At 45.1% G+C, this 26,245-nt stretch overlaps 1 protein-coding gene across 5 annotated transcripts in view; it reads left to right on the plus strand.

The window, feature by feature from the left end:
* Positions 1-26,245, plus strand: part of BicC (protein bicaudal C) — an 87,904-nt gene that overhangs the window by 27,723 nt on the left and 33,936 nt on the right. For all 5 annotated transcript variants that reach the window (XM_084589572.1, XM_084589571.1, XM_084589568.1 and 2 more), the window contains 7 exons: positions 4,571-4,624; positions 5,536-5,775; positions 9,281-9,574; positions 11,207-11,264; positions 11,345-11,418; positions 13,311-13,500; positions 19,404-19,772. In XM_084589572.1, the coding sequence (XP_084445698.1) occupies positions 4,571-4,624; positions 5,536-5,775; positions 9,281-9,574; positions 11,207-11,264; positions 11,345-11,418; positions 13,311-13,500; positions 19,404-19,772 (1,279 nt within the window). The remainder of the gene's footprint in view (positions 1-4,570; positions 4,625-5,535; positions 5,776-9,280; positions 9,575-11,206; positions 11,265-11,344; positions 11,419-13,310; positions 13,501-19,403; positions 19,773-26,245) is intronic.

Consider the following 26,245-nt stretch of genomic DNA (forward strand, 5'->3'; position numbering starts at 1 on the left):
GCGTCCGCCGTTAGTCATAGGCAAAAGTGCCAAGCCGCGCTGTTTTAAGGGAACTCGTAGCCTACCTGTGCAGTACAAGGCGAACTACAAGTCATGGATGACCCGCGCTATTTTCACCGAGTGGATGATGGCATTCGACCGCGACATGAAGCGGCAGGGCCGTAAAGTTTGCTTGCTTTTGGACAATTGTTCAGCGCATCACTCCGACGAAGTCAAGCTCACTAACACGGAGCTGAGGTTTTTCCCTCCCAATTGCACGTCTGTCTTACAGCCTCTCGATCAGGGCGTGATTCTTAGCCTGAAGCGCGCTTACCGCGGGAGGTTAATTCAGCGGCTGCTTTTTAACACTGAAACCGGCCGAGACACGAAGGTGGACTTGTACGTGGCACTGCAGATTATGTCTGCTGCCTGAAGCACACTGGGGCGCTCAGTAATTGTGAACTGTTTCAGCACGCCGGATTTGCCGAAGGTCGACCCGTACACTCTGCTGGCCTAACACCAGGCGTTACAGACGACGAAGAAGAGGCGTCACCGGCTCCGGGGATCGCGGCCGCCTGGAAAACGCTGGGAGAAATAGGAACCGTGCCGCCTAATCTCGAGCTCGACGAATACATCGGCGCTGACGCTTGTGTTGTTGTTCACGAAGATGTGAGTGATGAGCAGATCATAAAAGCTGCCCGGAATGATAAGGACTCTTCCGATGAAGAAGACGACGACGTACAGGAAGCGCCGGCTGCGGCAACCGCCGTACAGGTGATGGACACTTTTGATGTCATCAGGAATTTCGTTGCTGTCCGAGACGACGATGTTGCAATGGGTTTGCTGACCGAGTGCGAAAATCGCGTGACGGCGTTGCTCGCCGTGAAGCGTAAGCAAACCAAGCTTACAGATTTTTGGCATTAAACGCCTTTGCTGCTGCTTGGGCAATTCTTTCTGCGTTTCACGTCAAATTTTTGCGATAACGAAGTTCCGCGAGAACGAATTTTTTTTCGTGCACCGTGAATTTCGTTATAGCGGGATTCAACTGTACAAGGACTGCATCAATACAAAGCAAGCTGCCATCTTTTTTCTTTTCAGTGGTTGTCAGAACATTCCTTCTTTGAATTGTTCCGGCAATTTCTCAGCAAGTTTTAGTAAGAGGCTATTAATATATATTTTTTAAAACCCGAGCAGGAGAAACTTCATTTTTCTCCTTAAATCTGTGTAAAACTATGTGCAAGGCAGGCCACCAGTCGCTTTCTCTCTGTCCCTCCTTATTTTTCTTTCTACCTGTGCTCGAATCACTAGAGATCCCCCTCTGATGGAGCCAGGCTTAGGCTTTAAGCATTGATCCTATTTTAGCTGAAGGAGTGCGATGTTACAACCCTCACGGCTCATGCCAAAAGTAGATTGTAGGCATTGAAGGCTCCATGAAAGGGTTGTCAGAAAGTGCCTGTATATGCAACTGAGCATGCATTCAGCATGCAAGTCCTGAGAAGTCTGCAATACCATTCACATATGACATTTTAAGATTGCCATTTCCGCATCTTGAGGCTACCACAAGTGCATGGTTTTGAGTTCTGTCTCTGAGTGAGGCAGATTAATTGATTTGATCGAACTTGGGTACTTTGTCTTGAAGAAAGCGTGCTACCTGTACACCAGGTAGGCACACACGTGCAGCTGTAATATAGGTCTATAGAAATTGGCAGTGGCTTAGCTTGGTTAAGCCTGGTAATTGCGAAAGAAATAGCTATGGCTATGCCTAGGTTCAGCTGGTGGTGTAGCTGGTTGTGGTGCTTGTGGTTATGCTTACGATTATGCAGTGATTCACTCTGGCCACGGCATATGGTTAAACTGTTGTTTATTGCGGGGTGCTACCTGGTTATTCTATATATAACTAGTAGCGAGGCAAGGAGTGCGTGGCTGCAATGATATACTTGGATGTGGGTGAGGTTAAGGCAGAATGTACAACTGCCGCTCCGGCACCGGCTGCAACGGCATTCTTTACGCCAGCAGAAATGAAAGCATCCCTGGAGACTGCGGTAGTTCCACCTGCCGCTAGGCCACCTCCTATAGTATCCAACATTGCACCCCCGGCGGTAGCTGTGGCTGCAGCCCCATACTTCTTCTTAGCTTTAGGAGCATGTGGCACAACTGCAGCTCCACGGTTGATAGCTACCGCCTCTCGAGCCGACGGCGCGAGTTGGGGCCCCTGTTTTCGCCGCAGATGGGATGTCACTCCGGCTGTAGCGCCCCTCGTGGAAGGAGCGGGAGTTAGGCTGCGGCTGGTAGCTACCACCTCGCGAGTTGACTGCGAGAGTTGGGGTCCCTGTTTTTGCGCAGCTGTGTTTAGCGGCGCGCCAAAGGTCACACTAAAAGTCAGTGGTAGCTACCACCTCGCTACACGAAGGGCTGAAAAGTGAAAGTAGTATTGCTTTCGCAATAAGTGGCAGTAGATGTCATCTGTTGCCTCGAAGCGAGAATGCATTGCACTTATTCTTGTGCTGTCCTCCTTGAAGTGATGTGCCGCCTGCAAGGATGCTTACAACACACTGCTGATTCATACTCTTTTAAGAGTGGCATGGCATTGAAATTTAAATAATTGGCACAAAAATTGTTCTTTGAAAATAGTCGTATTGGCTTGTATGCCTCGTTTTCTATGCATATCAAAAGTTTAGTTGAAGTTCACTGGGAACTAGTCTAAAAGGATTGCTTTGCAACCCATATTAGCTGTGCATATTGCACCACATTGCAATGCTAGGAGAGCCAGGGCTGCCCTTCTAATATTGTGGGCACTCGGCTACTGTGCCCAAGAATGCGGGATCATATCCCGGCCGCGGCAGCTGCTTTTCGATGGAGGCGAAAAGCAAGGCGCCCGTGCTGTGCCCATTAAAGAACTTCAGGTGGCTGAAATTTGCGGAGCCCTCCACTACGGCATCTCTCATGGTCTCCCATAAACCAAACCAAACCATTCTAGCATTGCAAAGGAATGATTAAGGGATGGTTTGGCTCTTGCGTATAGCCAGGCTACCACTTGTTCACAAACTGCCCTCTCATTGCATTTTGCCAACGGTGCGCCACTTCATATCCTTCAGAGTAATTGAAGCTTGAGAAATACTACCCAGGAGGTTTAGTATCAAGGATATGATTCTTTTATTTTGTGCAGATATATTTTGTGATTGTTTTCTACTCTAAATGTTTCGAAGGTGCTGTAAAAATACACATAAGCAGTTTGTTAATTTCACTGCAATTGCAGTAAAAATCTGAACTTGCAAGCTACAGTAGTGAAATTTTGCTACACCCCCCTTAACATGCTTCAGAGGCAAAATTTTGCTTTGAAACTTTTTTTTTTTTGTTCTTTTTCCCCAGACATTCACAGTTTTGTAACAAACGCTTGACAAAATCTGCAGTTCCTTCTACAAAGTCTCCCTCTGCTGCATAAGCTGCTACAAGAGGCCTGTTGTCTCTTCCACCATTGCATCTTCCCTGTGCTGCTCCCTGTTACTACAGCTCTGCTGAAGTAGCTCAGGCCCAGCTTTTGTCGGCTAGTTTTTCTTCTCACCACCTCCTCTCTCCTTAAATAAGCTCTCTGCAAAATATGCAGTCGTGTGTATAATTGTTACTGTCTGGCATTAAACTTTAGTTGCCTACTTTGTTCAGTCTAGGATTGTAATATAGACTTGTCAGGGAAACGGAAGTGGGTAGGCAATATTGAATGAGGTTTGCAAAACGAATAGCTGCAAGTATCTGTTCAAAGCCGATGTAAATGAGAAACTAATACTGCCGGAATGGCGAGCTGAAATTTCTAGCATTAATTCTGTAGCACTTTGTCTGCCTGTAAACTTGGGGTATTGCATGCTGATATTGGGAGATACTTGGGAATTTTAGAGGTGAAGCCCCCAGTGTTGGTGGATGACTTTGAACTCTTCACGAGGCCCCACCTCGTCGGTCTACTTCTTCAGTCTCTGAGTGGGGATAAGATAACCTTCAAGGCCTCGCAAGGTCAAATTTGAATAGAGATTTGGCTAGTTCACCATGTTGGTTTCTCACTGAAAATATCTGAGGAGAGCGAATTTGAACCAGTTGGGTTCGAACCTGGGTATATGGGTGCAGTAGCGAAACTTTTTAACCATTCAGCCTCCGCGGTGGTTGCTTTCACTTGTTATAACCCGGTTTAAGTATTAAACCTTTTTGAGGTTTGCTGGTCACTGACCATGGTCAAAAATAAATTGTAAAATGGAGGGTTAAACCTCCGCCATCTAAAGAATTCGTGTTTGCCTTTTTCTTTGTGTATGTTAATATATAACTCAAAAAAAAGGACTCAAAGTAGAAATTTTCTAGCTATAAATCTGTCCTCGATGCTCATGTTCATTCCCATGTTCATTTGGACTAGCTTTGGGGTTTTGTGAATGCTGACATGCCTTCTGCATTGGGAAACTCTGATATATTAAATGCCGATGAATGCAGCAAAAGTCAAACGCTGACTATTAGTGGCACTTTTTTGCAAGATTCCTGTTCAGGGGGAAGTATGTGGTAGCTCAAATTTGATATCGACGTCCTCTTGCAAGCGTGCCTTTATGGTCTTTTTCAGGTTTCTATTGCTGGTACACCTAGCGGTGTGGAAAGTGCAAGGAATCAAATTCGAGTAAGCATTCTTTACTAAATGATTTTCTGTAACCTCTAGGCCTTTTTATTTTATTTTTAAGGCGAAAGCCTTTAATGGCTCATGCTGTCGTGGACAGTGTCCCGCTTTTGCGGCGTTCTGATTGGCCGAGGCGGGATGCGTCCCTGCCATCTGCAATGTCACACTTGAACGCGCACCATGGAACGCCACGCGACAGGAGCGATGATGTACCGTCTAAATTCTCTCTTGCCAGAGAAAGTGTGATAGATACTGTGCTTTTTCTTTCATGTAAACCAATTATTATATGTAGCAATGCAACGAATGCCGACAAGAGACTAACGATGGGAGGCAAATTATAGGATAGGAAGGGTAGGCTTTCGCCATTCTCCTCTTAAGAGGCATCTATATAAGAGACCCTCTAATTTTTTTAGGTGTATGTCTGGTAAATGCAATTATTCTTGGGTACATATAATAGATGTGGATCTTTGGGCTTCCAGTTTTTTTTTCTCTCATCCATTTAGAGCCATTCGAAGTGGTGGCATTCATATAGGGTTCCACAGCATATGCAAAGTCGTGACACTTCCTCTTGACTCTGTTATGAATGTTGCAGTTTAAATATGACTTGCAGCAAGTTTGGTCTTCGAAAGCTTTAGCCAGACTTATTTATATCACTGCTCTACTCGTCTGGCAAGAAGTGCTGCTTTGCAAGCATCTACTCTAGAAAAAATATTTTTCGTTTTTACCCACACTGCCAGACCAGTACAGAGAAAAACAAACTTGGATCGTGATAGCCCCTGTACAGGTATTGCTGTGGTCTCTTTTTAATGATATGAAAGCACCTGCTGGGCTGGGACTTGTGAGACAATATTGAGTTGAAGAGATTGCTTGTGTATTTTCAGAATCTGTCTAGATGCGGTATGAAATATGTGCAGGAGCTTCTACCCATGGTGGTGTCATTTGAGCTGCCATTGAACCTGGCCTTGCCGTCAGCTCTGGATCCTTCATCCATGGCCCTGCAAGGCATTCTGAAGAGCCATGGCATCACTGTCACTTTTCGTCCTCTGCATAATTCTCTGACCTTAGTGGTGGTGGTTAAGGGCAGCCGTCGCTACGTTGACCGTCTACGCCAGGGACTTCTTGTGCTTGTAGAGTACCTCACTGGTGGAACCCGGGTGCGTTCCCTCCTTCTGCCTCTTCTTGCTGTTTGTGGGGACAACTATGCTGTGCTGTGGCACTATGCTAGTGTCTGTTTCTTTTCCATTTGCTACTTGCTTTGAAGCTCAAGTCTGATCCTCTAGTAGTAGTATAGTAGTAGTCGTGCACAACGCTGCGTAAAAGTGGAGGCCCGCACAATTTGACAAAACTGCATGCCAGCGTTTCCCGATGGCGCAACAGCTGTTTTCACTATTTGCATATGGTAACCTCCGTGGTATATGCTTGCCCACTTGCCAGAGTACTTTTGTCAGACTCTCACTTTTATTTAGAAAATTGGCAATCGCAGCGCATTGCGGGGTCTTTGCACTGCATCGCAATTTACGTGCAAGTTGATCTCTTAAAACTGACAGCTTGGATTTGTTGTTAAAGTATGGACTAGTGGAATGGTTCTTGTTTACTGTCCTTGTGGGGAGGAACAGGGTTTCGGCCTTGCCTTGACAGTTCCCTATGGCAGCAATTATTATCCTTGTTTAAATTATCCTTTCATAGTGGTCTCAGTTTAGAATAACCTTATTAAGCAGACCTGTGTTACTTGAGAAGGCAAGCAGCTTTTTGTATTCTGCTTACACATTTGAAAAAGATCTAGTTAATTACGGACCAACGAACCAGTTCTGAAGGCAGCTGCAAAATGCAAACATTTGATGCACAAAATCTAGTGAACGTTCATTCCACGTGCAGATTCTCAAAAACATGTCAATAATTTACAAATAATTAAAACAAATTCTCATTCCTGTGTCTCGCGGAGACTTTCATGGTTTGCGGCCTTGCGGGGACTTGCCGCCTGCTGGTATGTTGACAGTGCACGTACCACTCATTAACATGTCGCTAAGACTATTCTGTAGCTTCAATGTGAAGCAGGTTAGTTTCTCATTAAAATTAAGATATGGTTGGTTTCCACGCTGGTTTCATCGTTTCATCTGCGAAGCTCGTCTGACAAAGTCCATGGCTAGGATTCAGTTAGTTGGGTTGGCTTTGTCGCACAAGTTATACAGAGTTCTGCCTTCTCCTCACGACACTGGTGTTGCTCAGTTCACCACTGGCGCAGTAGGTAGGGTGCTCGGATGCTGAGCCCAAAAATGTGGTTTCGATCCCGGCGAAGACCCGGCGACACAGGCCAACATTGTCTGTCTGGCAACTGAAGCGGCAAGCCGCTTCGTCTACTAACCCCTGCCCCTTAGGTTTCGAGCCTTCAGCATAGCATGTCGGTAGCCACGTCTTACCCACGTGACGTTGTGACGTCACACCCCACGTGACACAAAAGCGAGAGATAGGCTCCCAACTCAAGCGGTCGGCGTGGCGCGGTCGGAGCCGCGACTCAGTTGGCAGGAGCTGGCAACTTGGGTCTCTCGTTTCACATGGGACGGTTATGTCAGAATCAGCCTGCTAGGACCCTGGCATTCTTTATTCTTTAGATTTATTATTTCAAATGTGCTGCCCAAAACGGGTGGTACGGAAGGCCCATTGGTACGCATTACGTGGGGCCGCAGTTGGGTTTAAGTTCTTACTCATTTTTATGGCACAACTGCGTCAAAAGGTTGTTTAAAAACTTTTATGGGGGCGCAACCATAACTGGGGCAGTCACTTTGGGGCAGTCACTTTGGCAGGGCACTTCTTTCATGACTGCCATAGAAAGTGTGTGCATGGAAGAATGTCAGTTGCATGCACATTTCTGTTCCAAGTGCTTAACAGATATCTGAAAATCATGGTGTTTAAGCTCTCCAGAACTTTTGGTCACAAAACTGCGATATTTCCTAACTTATTTAGCTGAACATAACTTGATGTGCTTATCGCATAAATTGAACCTGCACTCTTTTTATACGGCTGATTGCCAGTGTGCAGCAAAAGCACATGTGTGATAGTGACGGGAAATAAATTTGTTGACTGTCATTGTGAGAGCCGCCACTGCGCTGTTGTGAACAGGGAAATGGAAGTGTAGCCCTTTGGCACATTGTATCCAATCATTCGTCGTGAATGCAGTGAAGTTTTTGGTCCCCATAGTGTGTGGCATGCACTAAGGTGGTTTGTAGCTGAATGGGTGTAGCTGCGGTGCGTGACTACTCAAGCTTTGTATTTGCGATGACTGTTTTCATGTGACACAATTTTTGTCTGTGAAATGTCCTTTGGCCATACTGGATAAAAAAAAGTTCAAAACAGAAGCCGCCGATTTTGGTCTCCAGATGTAGTTGCCTGCACACTGTATTTGTCTAGTATAGCTCGTACCCTCGGTTGTGTGTGCTCAAGTCATGGGACTGCATCAGGTCTAGGAATAAAATTCACGTCTGAAGTTTTCTAAAGCTGAAGCTGCCCAAAAGTTCGTTTTAAAAGTATAGTTCAACTGCCTTTGGATATAATCCCCTCCTGGTGAACGAATCAAAGCTCATGAAAACCTTCATAAATTACTTTCACAAACTACCAAAGCTGTATGCTCAGATCACTCAAGCGTTCATGATGTGCTGAGATTGAACAACTGCTTCCAAAATCGCTTATGCTATCGTTCAGATGAAGCAACATAAGGCAATGAGAAGTCTGTATTTGAGGGGAATTCTTGTGCAGCACTCTTCTTAAAGCATTGCCATGGTATGTGCAAGGAATAGTACTGCTCACACATTGTAGCCAGAGCTACTACCTCTCATTAGTTTCTAGGTGTGTCTTGCACTTTAATAGCAGTTCATCATTCCTTGCTTCATTCAGAATCGAGGACAAAGAATGCATCCTGGATTGCAAGTGATGTTCTTAGATTTTGTATGGATCTTTTTAAATTAAAATTGTGCTGGTTTTAGCAAATCTATTCTTTTTCATCGCATAGGTTTTCTTTAATAATAGAGTTAATAGATGCAGAGTTAACTCATTTTTTTTGTGTGTGTGTGGATGACCGTATTAAAGATCGGAACTTCCTGCCAAACTTTTGCTGCGATTTTTTTGTTTTCTACAAAAGCTGAGACATCTATGAAAGGCTTTTTTTTATTTTTTTTTTGTTACAAAGCTTGAACTTGTTCCTGCAAATTGCCTTTCCTTCCAAAAGCAACTACAAGAAGCTTGTTGTTGGTTATGCCAATGCTGTAGTGGTACTTCTGGTCAGCTAAACACGCGCAGTTTGCAGCATGACATATGTGAGCCTACAGTAGAATCTTTCCTTAAGCTGGCATTAAGCCTGCTGCATGTTGCTACCGACGGGTGGTTTTTGATGAGGTACCAGGTAATTTCTACTGTAACCAGGTTCGTATCGTAGTTTTCACGTTGTGTGCAAGTAGTAGGAAAGGACGGTCTAATTCAACATGCTTACACCAGCTATTGGCAGTTATAAATATGTTAATTAGTTACTTATTCGGCATATCTTATTTACATGGCAATTTTTCTGCTGTTGAAATATTGCGATTACCAAAGGAGGTTTTCTCATTTCTTCTTTGAATTTTCTGGCAATCATTTCAACCTCATTACAAATGCTTTTTCTTTTTCTTGCAGACTCAGGTTGGCCTGGTGACTCTGAGTATGGAGATTGCTCCCCACCATCATGGCTTTGTCATGGGACATGGCAACTCGAATGTGCTTCAGATAGCTCGGCAAACAGGCTGTGTGATCACATTCCCAGATCCAGTTGCAGTTGCCAACCAGCCACCATCTGTACTTCCCACATTCCTGGGCTTGGGCCAGCAGACGTGTCCCCAGGGGCGTCCACCTGTGGGCATTCCTTCAAAATCCACCGTGCAGATCACTGGAAATTTTGATGCAGTACACAATGCTTGGCTAGAACTCATGGTGGGTCATTAATCTCAAAGCTTGCCCTCTAGTCATGGTCGCTCTACTCTCGTACAGCGGGCACTAATATGGCACTCAAGGCATTGCGCTACTAATTTTTGTTCACTAGTTATCGCTGCATATTGACATCGCATGTACTGCGGAGTTGGTCTGGACCTCTCAAAGCTGATAAAAATAAGGCATGACTTTTGGAGAAGTAAATTTTCAGGTGCTGTTTAACATTTTTTTTTTCTTTTTTTCTTTTCAAAAATATTATTAGCCTCAACATAGCATAATTATGCGGGCCTCAGAACTTGCCACGGTGGCTCTCAATTACTGGACTGAGGTACCCAGGTTCAAATCCAGTCGTGGCGGTGGTGTTTCACCCCCATCGAAATGCAGGAGGCACCTGTGTGCTGCATGTTCTCGGTGCATGTTCAAGATTCTCATGCAGTCTAAAGTAATCTGGTGTCCCTATTGTCCTTTCACTATGGTGTCCCTCGTAGTCAGAGTTGTTTGAGGACTCAAACCTTGCATACCACCACCGCAGGCCAAGAACACCACTTTCATTACTGTTTCACGTGGGGTTGGATATTGTACCATTGAAAGGGGTACTTTATCGTGCAATGCTTCTTGGCAATTCAATTCCACATTTGAAAAAAAAAATTATCATGGGGAGCTGCGTTTTTTTACACAAGTGTGTAGAGGGAGCATACTACCAAGCTCACTGTTTACTAGTGAACTTTTCAAAAGCATTCCAGTTGCAGTATTAAATGTTGAATTTCCTTGAAACAAGAAAGAATTACCAGCTGCAGCACACTCGCAGAAAAAGCTGTGAATTTGCAACATGCTCAATCGTGTATGTAGCTTCAGAAGGAGTTAACACAACTAAAAGAGCAAACTTAGGATCTCCAGTTGCAAAGGGGAAACCTTTCCACAGTGCCCGGCCATGGTGTTTGGGTGCTTGACTGCAGATTTCAAGGATACAGGTTTTATCCCAGCCTCTGCGGCCGCATTTCAATTGAGATGAAATGGAAGGCACATGTTTACTGAATGTGTCGATGTTCATTAAAGAACTTGAAGGGGTCAAAATTATGGGAGTCAACTGCGGTATCCCTCATAGCTGATGTTGCTTTGGCACATTGAACTTCATATACAGTATAGTATGCATATCTTTCAATAACACCCTAAGCACAGCCATTTGTATGCTTATTTTTATAGATGCAGACAGTCATGTAAACCTCCATAAGATGTGCCACATGCATAAACTTAATTGTGCTATCTCCAACTTGATCTTGGTATAATTGTCCTTTCTCATTGTTTTGCATACTTTGGCCATTATTATTGAGGTTTTGTGCTAGCTAGCTGCAGTGGTGCTTCTGTCATCAAAGATGGAACATTCAGCTTGGTTCAGTATTCATCCATTTCTTTAAATTAGGGTATCTGTGAACTACTGCAAAATCTCGTTATGCGATTAAGATTTTATATCTAGCTGATGTTAATAAAGTAGGGGACAGTATATTGGCAGCTCCTGGTTTCTCTTCCCTGTAGCAGGCTTAGCAACCATAGTTCTCCTTGAGAATGTTGAAATGTTGAGATGGCCGGGCAGAGTGTGAACTTGCTGCTGCATTGTTTTTTTGTACTTTTTTTTAGGATCGGTTGCCACTCGTTTTGATGTTTGACCTCAAGGAAAATCAAGCTGTTGATATGTGTGAGTCATTTATCTACTTTCAATTAGAATTTTCACCTTGGTCAACTTTTTGCTCTAAGTTACTTGCTTTAATTTTTCAGTGGCTGTATATAAATTAATGGACCACATGAACGTCCACATTTCTGTCAAGCCAAAGCCTAAACGGAACAGCAGGGTGCGTAATTATTGAATTTGTTTAGTGTGCTTCATTGTTTTGGATTGTTTTCTGGCATTTGCATATGCTTTGCTATATACTTTTGCAGCCCATGGCAAAAAGGTATGTTTTGTGATGCTAGGCATTGATAAGAGATGTGTGGAGTTGGCCCTGGCTTATTTCCATTTCGTTCCTGCCAAAATGCCAGAAATGTGGGTGATGAAAACTGAAGCCTGGGAGGCAGACTGCACAACTGTATTTCGTGTAGCGTTGCCGCACACTGTGTGGGGGTGCAGTTTTGTTTTCATGCCTTTTATTGTGCATGCTATTCTGAACACTGTGATGGAACTGCATTGTAAACAAGATTCCTTCTGTGCTCTAGCAAATGGATCGTAATTTGAGAAACCTCAAAGTTTCTCTGACTGAAGCTGGCTGATCATTTTCTGACACTAGTCTTGAAACATCAGATGTATCCATGCTACTGCGAATTGTTTAAAGCAGCATGAAATTTTCTCTGCACAATTTCAGTTGTCAGGGGTAAGGTTTCAAATCAATTGAGAGTTGTTGATGTGCTAGGGGGGAAAAAAAAGTTGCTTTTAATATACAGCTGCTGTGATTCTCATTCAAATGTGACACTTGCTGCTCCATTGCAGAGCTTAGACAGAACCAGTACATGAGTGCCAAGTGCGATGTCTCTTTGAGGGTGACTCATTTTGAGTAGAATTACTCTGAAGTGCTGTGCAGTGAAAACGGGTGTTTAGCTGGAATTGTCTGGAGCTGCTAACCTTTGTGTGTTCCCATGGTACTGAAAAGCAGTTTGTGAACAACTCCCCTTTCCATGCTTTTCAAAAGGTAGCATCCTCGAACGTCATTGTGCCAGTTGGTATTGCTGTCATTTGCATTTTCAAAGCCAACCTGGAGTCACCATTTTCAAGGATCTATTTTTTTTTTTTTAAATTTTGTAGTCTTTGTTTTGTTATCTACTCCATAGGGTGGGTATAGGAATAGTTTCTCATTTTTGCATGAATATAGTGATGGCCATCAACTTTTCCTGTCAAAAAATGGCGTTGTTGCAAAGTCTGGCCTTTTTGAGCAAAGACCTGATGTTCCGCTACAAATCTGCATTCTCTGCTACATAGTGTGGCAAATCTTAGACAAATTGCAATTCCTTCTGCTGTAAAAGCAGCTACAGGAAGCTAGTTGTCGGTTCCGCTATTGCATCAGCTGTGGTGCTACTAGTGAACGCAGTAATGCAGAGGTGGAGGGGATGTTTTTATACTTCCTTCCTGCCACTCTAAACTGATCTTCAGATAATTAACTCAGATATTGTAGCTTTGCCATGGCCAGCTTTACGAAAGTTGGTGGCATAAGAGTGTTGCCAATTATTCAGCTGCTTTGCGATATCCACCTCCCGATGATTAACACACATTGTATTTTATGTGCACACCACATGACGTAAAGTTCTTCAAATCACTAACAAAAACGTTCCCTCCCGCATGTGATCTTTTCTTATTCAGCTTTTGCACCTTGCGGTAATCCTCCAGTGGAATGAGTTTCAGTATATTTCCTTTTCCATGCTGGGCATTTGTGCCACTCAAGATTCTGTCGGTGTCATAAATTTGAGAGCAAATATTCACCAGAATGAAATGGTCCCTGTGTCAAGTCTCGACAAGGAGGATCTTCAATGGCTTATGTCGTGTTGACAATTTTTCATTCAATACAGAATGAGACGTGTGACACTGTTGAATTGTGGCACCAATATTTTAGTTGGAAAGCAGTGCAAAAAGAGGCCCACAGAGGCCAGTCATCCTCACTGCATTGTGTTATGCATGGTGAACGACATTGCTGATAACTGCCCCTATAGCTACTGGGGGACCTTGTTATACCTTGCCTTGTTTTGCACCTGCTTGCAGAGTGCTGTGGTTCGCTGTCCCGAACGTGACTCACGCCTGCTCTTTGAGGTGCGCCGTATCATTTTGAGCTTGGACACTGATGAGCTGGGCAGCCCTTCACCCAGCTTCATCGACAAGATCTCTTATTCAGCTGCCAAGCCTTCTCCTAAGGGAAGCATGATGCCAGATCCAACATGGTGGGAAATTCAAGGTGAAGCACTATATAAAATGATGTTGCAGATTTGTCCGTTTTATCAAAAGTTTCATGTTTCGAGATGTGTCTAAGTAATTCAGGTACAGCTAGCAAACCAGGAACATAAAATAGGCACTGCAAGAACCTACGTATTGTCAGTAGTTTTGCAATCTGTTACCAACTAGTTTTGCACTTTAACACAAAAGCATTAAAGGTCCCGCTGCTCAGAAAATTCGACGTTGGTGTTGAGAGCGAAAAATTGCGGGCATAATGCTGGCAGATGGTAGCTGGCATGGCATGGCATGGCTTCGTTATGTCGGCCATGCTATTGCATCCACAGCCGGTCTCGAGGGAGGGAGCGCTTCTCTTCTCTTACGGCCTCTCCAATGGGGTCTGTTTCCACCGCCCGCCGCGCCTCTGTGGGGTCGCCACCGCCCCACTGCTGCTCCTCCCCTACAGCCGTTCACGCGCAAGGGAAACGCGCGCTCGCTTTTAGCTTCGCCCGCGTCAGTTGCAACCGGCAGGTACTGACATTTTGCCCCTTATGGTTTATACAAAATCCGTAATCAACATAGAATATTTATCATGTACGAGGAATAAAATACAGTCAACAATCCGCTCACGCGAGCTCCTTTGTCAGTGCGGCCGTGCACGGTCGAATGAAGCTTCGGGTACACTTCACCATTTTTTACCCCCAAGTTTTGTACAAAACTAAATTTACCAGGCTATGCAATGTGCCTTTGAATGTTTTAAGCAGGTGTAGCGCGACCTGACGTGAGTGCGTGGTGAACTGTTGGGTGGAGATTCCGTCAACCGGTACCGTTTTCGTATAGATCAGAAGAGGCACCGGCAAAAATCGTGGCTAGTCTCAGATTCAGAGTAAAGAACAAAAATTTACTCATAGTAAAAATTTCGCTTGTCTGATGGAGTGGGCTGTTCTAGCTTCGTTCAAAATATATCAGTCTGTCGAAAAACTGAGGATGTATATGTAGTCTCGCGACTACTTTTAATCAAGGAAATGGGCGTACACAGTTGAGCAGAATCAAAAAGAGCGGCAAACAATAAAAGAATTGTCCTTCAAAGTTACACATCGCACTACCATATATTCACCAATTCATCAAAATGCGGCCTGTGTCTAGAAAATTCAGTCTCAAAATCTTCCTGCGCGGCTTGTGCACATAAGGAGTTGGCCTCTCGGTCTTCTCTGTCACTTTCCTTCCTGGTATAATTAATTGAGAAGAAGAATCCTAAGAAATTTTTCAAATATCAAAGAAGCGGACCTAATAACATAGCTGTTGTCAATTCCTTTTGGGCAACTCAGTGATTCTGAAATGCTGACTGAATCAGGATCTTAAGTACTTGGAGAACATTTGTGTGTAGTAGGTGCACGGCAGCTTTTTCGAAAAAAAAAAGCTTGTCCAATAGGGCAACAAGCTTTGCTTTCGGATAATGCAGTCCACTAGAATATTGTCCTCGTAGAAGAGCGTACTACATGGGGCTGCTTCTTTCGCTAGTTTCAAGAAGAATAGCGCAAGCGTCACACCCCAAGTTGATTAACTAAAGGATATATCCAGCGACGTAAGGTAAACCGGAATATGTGACAGTGGGAAATGGGATGGTAGGAGATGCCATCACTTCCTTCAGTGCCTTGATTTTGCTCTCAGATGAAACGTCAGTCTTGATAATGTAGTCGTGTGCCGCTAGCTGTTACGACCCTCTCATCTAGCATATGTCATTCCCTTCCGCACATTAACCTTACTTTCCCGAAGAGAACCTCAATGGGTTGCTATATAAGGCTTGAAATGAGTCTTCAGTGAGAGCGTCCTTCTTTAACGCTTTAGAAGTTTCTTGCATACTTTCGATATAACAGGTGAACTCATTTGTAAGTCACTGCATCGAGTATCACCTTCATCATTTATTGGCCTCTTTTTACCACTTCGATTCTAGCTCTCTCTAACTTCGAGCACAAGTGGTGTCAGAACAAACCATTTTTATTGTTTTCATGATAAGCTGAATATCATGTAAAGATTTCATTAAAACAATGTTTATTTGAAAAATTAAAATGTTTATAATACCACACATTGGCTAATACATGATTTATAAGAACATTTAAAACTCAACCCTACAACTTCTACTTTGACTGTTATACTAATACTTTATATCATGAAAGCATTTTGCAATTTACATTACATTTTTATGAAATTATTTTCATCTTCGGTGCTACATGAGTGGTTTTGCATCTAGCGCTGAAAGATTGTTTTGCTGTTGCAGACGAGTTGCTGTCGTGTTAGCCTTGAAGAAGCTTCGATGTGATCACTGCTCATTGTTTTTTTTTTGTTCCCATTCTTGTACAGGCTTGGGAAAAATTCGAATTAAAATGAACAAAAGTAGCTACCGTGCTGCAATGTATGCCATACTTGTCGAATGTTTGTTGAACGACAGTGTTTTTTATATCCGTTCATGTGTGTAGTACGTTGACGACATGCCGCTGCAGCATCTACCTTCTGTGTTCTTTAATTTCGAGGCTGCACTCACCACGAAACTCGCGAGCGACAGCGCGAAACCAGGCAAAAGCCACCCGCCGCCGCTGAAGCAGATGCGGAGTGAACAGTGAGCAGGTCGCGCCCCTTGCGGCGGCGGAGAGCGCAACTCAAGGAGAAAAGTTCCCATTGTTCCCGCGGCGATTGAGAAGGCCGTAAGAAAGAGCGCGCGCTCTCCCTCGAGACCAGCCATGTTACATCATACGCTTAAAGGCTGAGCTTGAATTTTCTCCCGTAATTTTTCTTTTCATTCTTGTCATGTGAAGATTTACTATGAAAGTGCAGTGGTTGTATAATGCACTAACATGGGTACAGCAACAGCAGAACGCGGTGCGGCAAGTGCGGTAGCCTTGGACCATGCCTTGGACCCACCGCGAACGCTTGAACGCGGTTCATTGAGTGCGGCGGCCGCCTTGACAGTCCTCAAAGTGACTGTTTCGACTAGCTTCAGCTTGCACCCGGAACGCACAAGAGTGGACACGCACTTCTTATCAAAAGAAGAGTACGAACTCCTGGCGCAGCGAGCGGCGGAGACAGCGGCTGAGCTGGCATCAGTTTCAGCAACCACGCGAAAAACTGAACTTCTCGCAACAACGCCTAGTGCGCCAGGGGTTTTGTCGATGGCGTTCACAATTGTTGACCTCAATACAGTGAATAGTTTGCTGCATTATACTGCGTGCCGGATGTGTCGCGGCACCGTGAAGATCGCGAAGGACAATCGCGAATATGGACTAGCTGCAAAGCTAAGAATGATATGCATCAACTGCAGTGAAATTGGTGCCGAATGGAGCTTGCCTCTGTTCTCAGGGCAGTTGGAGGCAAATTGCAAACCGTTTGAAATAAATGGATCTTGGCACACGCATGGGCATTCATCTAACATTTCCTCTGTTCCTCTGTTCACATTTCCTCTGTTCCTCTGTTCACATTTCCTCTGTTCACATTTCCTCTGTTCACATTTCCTCTGTTCACATTTCCTCTGTTCACATTTCCTCTGTTCCTCTGTTTACATTTCCTTTGTTCCTCTGCACTTCTTGTTTAGTTCATTCCTACCTTGTAAGGAATAAAAGGGCAAAGGCAGACACTTTCTATATCACCAGCAGCCAGTTGTCTAGTGTGGCCGAACCAGTCACCTGGCATCGTTGTGGGCAACACTTGGTGTTCAGTATTCTGTACTTCTGTTTTATGTGCAACCATGTTCGGCTCATACCCCAAAAAATTTGATGGCAGTTTGGGTGGAGGGCTCTTTACGTGAGGAAAAAAAGGTTCTACAATTTTTTTTTCTTGCATATTCTTGCGAGACTGTCAGAAGTGCGTAATGCAACGGTTTAAGCGTTATGTGGGATGCGAAGGATCAGGCATTTTCTTCTCCGATCTCTCTCCACATTGCTTACAAGTCTGAAGCTTTGTAGCATGATAGCCTTAGTTGCTTATGCATCATTAAACAGATAAAACACAAGACACTTCTTGGCATTTCAGTGCAAAGGTTTTATAATGCTCTCTACTTAGAAAGCATAATCAGTTTTCGGTTGTCATTGGTTTACTTGTTCGTAGTGATGAGACAGCTTCCCACGTTCATAGCTGTCAGAACATGCGGTATTAAGTTGCCTAGAATTTCTGCTGCTAGATCTGCTACCTTTCTGGAGACAGTAGTGTGGTGGGGAAGCACCTCCTCAGTCTGAACATTGCCATGGCGAGCTCCACTGCTGAATTACTCTTGGGCCGCTTTTGTAAAGCCACGGCGAATGGGTACATATCTTTTGTCCAAAAATATGCTAATGCTGCAGTCAGCTTTCCCTTCACTGCTAGTGGAAGCTGTAAACTTGGATTCAGAAAAGTAGTTGTGGTACTTGCATTGGGCGAGTTGGTCGCCTTACAGCAGTGTCTCTGCCGATGTGGTGCTCCCATTTTTGATTTGTAAGCGAAGAATGTCCTGCACAGCTTGCATTGTGCATGTCCTCCAGGTGAATTTGTAGCGCAGTCAACTGCAATCTTAAATAGCACAGTAAACTATGATCACATATTTGTCCCATACAGCACTTTTCACATCCACTTTAAAGCGTTCAGCTGAACTTCAACACCATACTTTACTACAGTTTAACTGTTTGAAGATAACGAAGTAAACAAAAGGTACAAAGGGAATAACCTTGGCGCGGTCATGGGCAGCGAGACACAAGTCAGCCTGCATGAGAAGAGGATAGCAGTAGAAGCGAGTGAGGCGATGGCAGTTTAAGGTCATGGTCTTAGGTTATTTTTTGTTGATGTGGGCATTGTTTTGACTGAGGAACAAGATGCAACTCGAGCAACCCGGATACTTTGACTAGGTGCAGCGTGCTGCTTCCATCGCGGCTACACCTATGCCAGGAACAAGCCACAGCAGAGACCCGCGAGAGGCACAATGCGAACCTTAAACAAATGCCATGAACATCTTCATCGGCAGGATACGCGAATGTTGTAGCTCAGTTGGCTCAGTGCCCACAAGCGGCCACTCTGATCGGTCATTGACAGCTGTCGGATCAGAGTACGAGCGAGGTCGGACGCTCATACTCTGAAGGGAGATAGGAAAACACTTCGGCTGTACAGTTGAGACACCTTGCTGCTAGCGCACCATGACCATATTTGTGCTTTCATGAAGTTGCATGCATTCAAAATTGGGGAGCCCTGGTCCAGGCCCAGCCCGGCCTGAGCCTGTGGCAGAGTGCTTTCAAGCGGCCCAAGCTGAGGAGGTCGGGTGCGAGCTTTCAGGCCGGCCCGAGCCTGTGTGCACACTGCCTCAGGCAGGGCGTCAGTGTAGGGCAGTGTATTGGAAGCCAGTGAACTCGGTGGCACTTGGGCATCATGCAGTGTAGTCCCATTTTGGCCAGCCTCTATACATATGCACAAGAGCTACATTTAGACTGTGCCAGCCAGTGTTTAAGGCACTGTGGCACAAAGTGACGTTGGTGATGCACCATGTTACATCACTGTTTAAACTGTGATGTAACGGTTGAATTTATATTGAATGAGTTTTTAATAAGATCTACACCAGAACTCTCTCACAATGCAGCATTCCGGAAAATGCAGCACCTGGGAGCATAACAGCGGCATTCTGTTGTAGGGGTTTGTCACCGGTCTCTGCCGAATGTGGCATATAGTTTGTTTTCTTGACCTGCTTCAAATAGTGCATTCGGCAGCTATACTTAAGTAGGGGACAATTTTATATTGCTCTAAACGCTTACGCTTCTAGAACTTAGTGTTAAGACAAGCTCCAGAAAAGTGGCAAATTGTCATTAACAAGATTGTAGTCTGCCGCTACCATTTAATCTGACAAACAATGTATATAAGAGAGAGATAGTTCTGAAATTGTCTTGCTAGTTTTTGAAAGTTTTTCTTGTTTGTGCACAGCGGCCAGCCAACACCATGCAGCTGCAGCCGCTGCGGCTTCCAGACAACAGCAACATCAACAGCAGCAGCTCTTCCTGAGTGGCTTGCTGGCTGGTAATCCTTTCATCGGCCACCCGCAGCCCATGGCTGGTCCCCAGCAGCAACAGCAGCAGGCTGCCCTGCTTCCTCTGCTCTTGGGCCAGCTGTTCCAAGGTCCTAGGCCAGGCCTCTTCGATCCCTCCGTGGTCTCTTCGCTCACCAGCCGCCCATCCGTCTGCATTCCTCCTTCGGAGACGCTGCCAAGTCCAAACCACAGCAGCTCTTATGGGCTCAGTAGCGGCGCCCACTCTTACCCTGGATCGCAAGGGAGTCATATGGATAGTGGTTATGGTAGGCTGTTTGCTGTGTTACCATTAACAAGTGTTTTGAGCTTTATAGTTTTAGCCAGTTATGATGAGAGTTGTCACACTTACAAACTCTGGATTGCAATCATGCAGAGGTTTGCTTTATGTTCATTCTGTAGCCTTACCAGAGGTGATTGCTTTCACTGCCCTGTGTTCAGTCTTAGATTTTTGCGCCAGTCAAGATATAGACAGACGTCATTCTGTGATGTAAACAAAATGTGGTGGCACTGCTGTTTCTGGCTAGGCTGGCTGAGAGTATCAGCTGGATTTGCACCCCATAAGAGTGTATGTACTGGAGAAAAGTTTAAAAACCATTTTTGGATTTCACTGTGTACTTAAGTTGCCCCTTTGTGAGCAAAGGCCAAAGTACAATGCAGAACAGAATGTGAAAAATTTTTAAACTTTGCGATGTGTGCATGCAGTGTGTGTAACGAATTTCATAGCTGTTGTCTATTTAAAGGCGATGTACTTTAGTGGCTATTTGTGGCACTTTTTCTTGGGATCTGCTAGGTGTAAAGCTAATGACATCATAATCAGCTTTTCATGCTCCTGCTGAAAATGGGCATACAGTGAAAGCTCGTTAATTCAAATTCTCGAATAATTTGAACTACATTCTTGGTCCTGCCAAGTTTCATAAAGGTCTGCGAAAAAAAAAGAACCTGTTCAAGGTCTACTGAAATGGGTCACCAAGAAGGGTAAACAACGCCATAACACTGATAGATATTGAACCACCCATCAATCTCCCGCAAAAATTTTCTATCTAGCTTCAGTAACACCAGAGATATTGGCGATTAAAAATGACTCTTCCAATTTTCCCTCTCAACTTTACGCCGAAGGGAGCTATAAAAAAAACAAAGAATACAAGCAAGTTCAAAGCTCCGCCCAGAAATAAGTCACTTCGACGAACTTCTGGTTGAAGCGCGCTCGCTCGCTGGCGTACTCGCGTCAACCAGTCCTGAAAAGTTCGCCAGTTCGCGCAGCGACGGTTAGTGTGACCGTGAACCCGTGGTTAGCCCATGTTACACTGCGGACCAAACCATGGTTACACCACTAACCGCGGTTATCGCAAACAGAGCTTGGCGACCTCTGCGTCGTTAATCGAGGTTATGACGGCGTCTGTTGACGGAGGCTACTCGTCGGCGCCAGAGTGCGCGAAACGTACGAGCGGGTCTGCTTCACAGTTATTCATTTGCCCACTGTATCACGTTTAAAGATCGATGTATAGAATATGGTGCCGCCCGACGTCTTCAATTACGGCCGACAGTGCACAGACTGCGTACTGAAGCCTTGTCTTGTCTGCAGTATCGTTTGAACTGCTTTTGCTGAGCAGAACGTCAAAATGCGCGGCCTTAGCCATGAAAGTACACGAGTTTGCAACACTTGCAACACAGGATGCCGCGAGCAGGCTGAGGTACGTTACACTATTACCGCGGGGGTGGAGCGCGTGAGCGCGGCGAACGACTGCGCCGTGCGTGACCGTCCCTAGTCGTCGCTAGGCCTAAATTGTTTCGCTTCGAAGCCGCGGTGGTCGGCGCTTTGGAACTGATCAACGCTGTCGTAAATTGTCTATTTATGAAACTGCCTTATAGTGAATCCTATCCTGCCGTAGTACAATTATAGGATTAACTCTGACGACGCATGAATCTCAGAGCTAGTACGAGCAGATCGGATCAGCCGAAATGCACCAGCGGCAGCTGGCTTGAGCAGAAACTTGCTTGTATCACGGCTATCGCTTTTACCAGCAATTTGCTGCTGGTCAGCGATCCTCACGAGGGCTTCATGCTTGATATTCGGCTCAGTATTCCAGATGCCAACAACTTTTAACTCTTTATTTCGGACATCGGTGCTAACGATCCGCCCTGTCGTTCACATACGGTATGCGGGAGGAGGGGCCACAGCGGCGGTGCTTACGGCGGTCAAGGAGGTGCTGCCATCGTGCAGTGCTTGACCGTGCTGTTAACTCCTCGTCGGACGACACTCCGGTACTCCTGATACCACGTTATATAATAAATAAGATATTTGTAAATGCAGCTTCGTTCCGCCGATCACTGCGTCGCTTCGGTTGTTGTACTTGATGGGCAATGGCCGCCTAACCGACAAGGGCGGCGAGCTGTGTAACAGCCCGCACAGAGTTCGAGCAGCGCATGAGCAGACTTTCGCAGCAACCGGAAGTGTGTCCGTGACGTCATGGCTACAGTGGCCGCAGCGAATGGCAGCTTCTAGCAAGCCTTGCCAGTCAACTCGCCCGTGACGTCACGGGTTAAGGAAATAGTTCCATGCGACACCGCCAAACGACGACTTCTCTGCCCGCAAATTTCAAAAAACTCTGTTTTTAAAAATTAATAATAATAAATTGCTGGCTTTGTTTCAAGGAGTTATGCTTTAGGTTAGTGCTCAAAAGTATTTGTTCTACACACTGAACTCTTATCAGTGGCTTCTTGGTGGCCGTTTCAGGGCACCTTTAATTCAGACGAGAGTCGGTTCCTCTTCCGACAATTGGAACTATGTGCCGCCATCTCTGGCCAGCCTGGCACCCAGCACATGGCCAAAGAAACGCCTCCGCGATTCGCCGCGAGATCTACCTAGAGGTGGTGCCACCGTCGCTCCAATAGTGGGGATCTGCAGCCGGCTTCGCTCGCAGAAACGCATGCGGCGTATGTCTGCTTCAGAGTTTACGGCGGGTTTGTTGGCGATGAAAACGTTTCTTGTGCAATGCATTAGCGATTTACTGTTTAGAGTATCCCAATACTGCAGAAAACAGAAAAAAATCCGTGGATTTTGCCAATGCATAAAAAAAAAGATGTGCGGATTTTAGGAACAGTTTTTTAGATTTACTGATATCGGCTTTGTACGCTCTTTGCGTTGTAACGGCGCTCACAGGCCTGATACTTTTGCATCGCTTTTTCAACAGCGTGCAACTCTTATACGAGTGAGACAGGCAAATTTAGTGTCAAGCCCACGAAGATCAAGGTTTGTGCTCTGACCTGCAGTACTTTAGATTGAATCGATGCAGCCTGGTTCATTATATTGTACTTGACTCGAGGCTTAAGCAGGTGAAATGCAGCACTTACAGCGTACTGCCCGGCGGGTTGCCATAGACTGAGTGGACATCAACTCTGGCTAGACAACCAGGCACTAGTATTCCCCAAAAATGAGATTACGCCGACACTGTACAGGAAACCTCTCCGCACAGGTAAGCTGACTGCTCGCGTGTAGAGCGGTGAGTGGCTTAAGTTTGCCGAGCTCACAACAGGCAGATACTTCTTGCGCAGATAATCTGGTATTTCAATGTGAAATGACTCTAAATGATTTCCTGAAACCGAGGGAAATATAAGGAATTTGTGATGTGCGAGATGTTTATAAATGGTAAACTAGTAGTGTAATTATTTTTTTTTTCAATGACAATGAATTTCACCATGTCAGAGGTTTTACACACTTGACAAAATGTAGGACTATCAGAGATTAATTTTCAGTAACGTTAAAGTGCAAGCTATGAATCAGTAGCTGCGAAGACATCATAAAAACTGTGGTTGCTATCATGTTCTAGCAAGAAATTTTGAACCATGATTTCTTTATCATTGTAATTATTGTTGAGCAGTGACTTTGGGTGGTTCTGTCTTTTATATCCGGCACTTGTTTTGAAAGTAAAACTATCCTGAAAGAAAGAGTCCATCTTATTGCGAGACTATAAATATGTATTTATTCCCGAACTAAACACCGATGGTTAAGCCCGTATGAAGCAGTTTTACTGCCCTTGACAGAAACGTTTGCTCGAAAGACAACACAGACTAAAAGGGGTTCTAATAATTCCAATGGGCTACCTGTGTACATTGATCTATGTGTATTCTGTAATGCAGTCGAACCCGGTTATATCAAACCCGGATATATCGAATTTTGGTTATATCTAACTCGCAGAACATCCCCTTGAAAATCCCAAGTAAAAGTATAGGAAAGCCGCGTCATATATCGAACTCAATTGCACCACGCACTGGAAAGTGTGCCTTCCCCAAAGAGGATCGCATCACCCTTGGCCATTTGCCGAGTGACGTTTTCAAGCCACGCGCGGAAGGAATGAGAGGGGACAGTTCGGCGACGACTGGTCTGGGCAGCGCCGCGCCCATTCCCCAAAGGCGCGCATCTGCAGTTATCGTTTCCCGCGTGCCAACACATGACGTTTGCAAGCCATGTGCGTGGGTGTGCCCATCCTTTTGCCGAGCTCTGTCCTTCAGCACGCACCAAGCCAGCTCAGTCAGTTTTCAGACAGGCGTCGGACGCTTTCTCCAGCATGTGTTGCGAACCTTCTGCGTGCGGCAGCTGACGTGGCTATGGCGCCTGCGGACGTTAAAAAGCGGCAGCTCTGTTTTCTTTTTTTTTTGCTAGTCATCCTTCCTTGTCGTTGTGCTGTTCGGCGTTAAGAAGCGGCAGTTTTTTTCTTTTTTGCAGGAGTCGTTTATTCTTGCATGTATGAATCAACGAAAGCACGCGGTCAGCTGCTGCGATCATGACGCCCGCCTCAAGCGCGGTGTGATAAATCGAACCAGGCTTGTGCAATCCATGGGCACTCTGCCAAGTTTGCTCCCCGCCACCGCAGGAGCTATCAAAAGATAAACGCGCCCCGACGATAATGACGTTATCGCTGCACAGCATCTTGGCACGCTGCCAAGAAATGAGACTACCGAAACTGAGTGACCCGCACCATCGACATGCAAGCGAAAACGCTCGCGATTTTTGCCGCAGCAACAGAGACCTTGTTTTGATCTGTTGCGGTGGCTCGAGCAGAGAGAGGGATGCAGTTCCAACAAGTTTGAAATTTTTCGCTCTGTCGCTGCTGCTCATCGCTGAGATCGCTTGCATGTAAGCAAGCTGGCCTTAACATTTGTTTTTTATTTTTTCAAATTTTCGGTGCAAAAGTGGAGGGTGGGTTCATTGTGAGAGTGGGTTGATTACGCGACAAATACTGTATCTTTTTTTCGCATCGTAAGTGCCGTCACAAGCCAATTTCTGTATATCGAATTATCGATATATCGAACTATTCCGCGATCCCCCTAGAGTTCGATATATCCAGGTTCGACTGTATTTAGTGTAACAGGTGATGCGAAGATTTTCTCAAACGTTCAAGCATTTCTCTAAAGCGAAGTGTGCTCATTACAACCAATACAGATGCATAGAATCAAACGAAAAAAAAAAAAAAAAATGGAATGCATATATGGGTTTAATGGGTGACATAGACTATATTATGGATGATGTAGGGGTGGGCCTCTGTGTCGTTGACCACGAGAGATTGTTTAATGTGCAGTCAAATTCCGCAGCCGAGGAGCGCTTTTCGAAACGGCAGAGATCGAATCCCCCCGTGCTCGAAATCTGCAGTTAAACGCCCTACCACTGAGACACCGTGACAGAGGTTTAACTGTAAAAAAAATAAATAAATAAGATACTCTGACAACTCTATCGTGGACACCGAAGGCTTGTTCAAACTAGATTTTGCTATGCAACAGTCTGCGGTCACTTGTTTCAGCAGTTACGATATTTCAAACATAAACGGGAATATACGATTTTGAGCGTTTACATTAAGTTGTATTAACGGCAGCAACCTGTTCTGCTTTGACAAGACTTCTAACGACAGCAGCGCTTCGTTTGAGACACCGCTTGTCAAAGAATCTCAAGCGCCGAAGACCGCGACTGATATGTCCTTTCCAGCTTGACATACGTGATATGGAAAAAGTATTTTTTCTTTTTTTTAAGGGAGCGTGGAGTAATAGTTTGTTCATATTTCTTTTGCAAGAGGCAGATAAGTAAGCAAAAGCGCACAGGAACCGCGAAACAAAAAGCACCCTTTACACGCCGCACGCACGCACGTAAATCCCTGCGGGTTGGCTCGCGACGCGAACAAGCATCCACACTGGGTAGGGTTCTCCACTATGACGCTAGGTGGAGGCTTCGCTCGATCTCGAGGCCAATAGGGAGGCATAGTTAGAGGCTGCGCACATCCAAAACGGGGACAGAAGATGAAACCAGGTAAAATCATGCAAGAGAGGATAAAGCCTTTATGGCATCATGACCGGCACAGCGACCAGCGGCACTTAAGGGTAGGAGTTGGCGACCGTGACGACAGCTGCCAGCTCTTTTCTTCTGCGCACCTCTGAAACTTGTAATTAACTAAATACTTGTTAATTTGACTCCCTATTAAATTTGAAATATGGATAAGTATTTCTGTCACCGCGGTCTCATCCAATGGCCATGAAAGGGTGACATTGCACTGGTGCAACGGGTCTCCAAATAAAAACAATATTACACAGGAAAAACTTTCTTTTTTTTGCGACAGTATTCCATCTTTCCATTTATCGGTCATCAACAAAAGCACCCGCTTTTGAAGCCGCCTTTAGCATTGTTCTCTTCAAAAGTCATTTGCACTATCACGCGTTTCAATGATTGCGTGGCAGTCGATGGCGCCCGCACGAG

Source organism: Amblyomma maculatum, chromosome 1 (assembly GCF_055883805.1).
Source record: "Amblyomma maculatum isolate TAMU_Amacu chromosome 1, ASM5588380v1, whole genome shotgun sequence".
In the NCBI taxonomy this organism is placed as follows: domain Eukaryota; kingdom Metazoa; phylum Arthropoda; class Arachnida; order Ixodida; family Ixodidae; genus Amblyomma; species Amblyomma maculatum.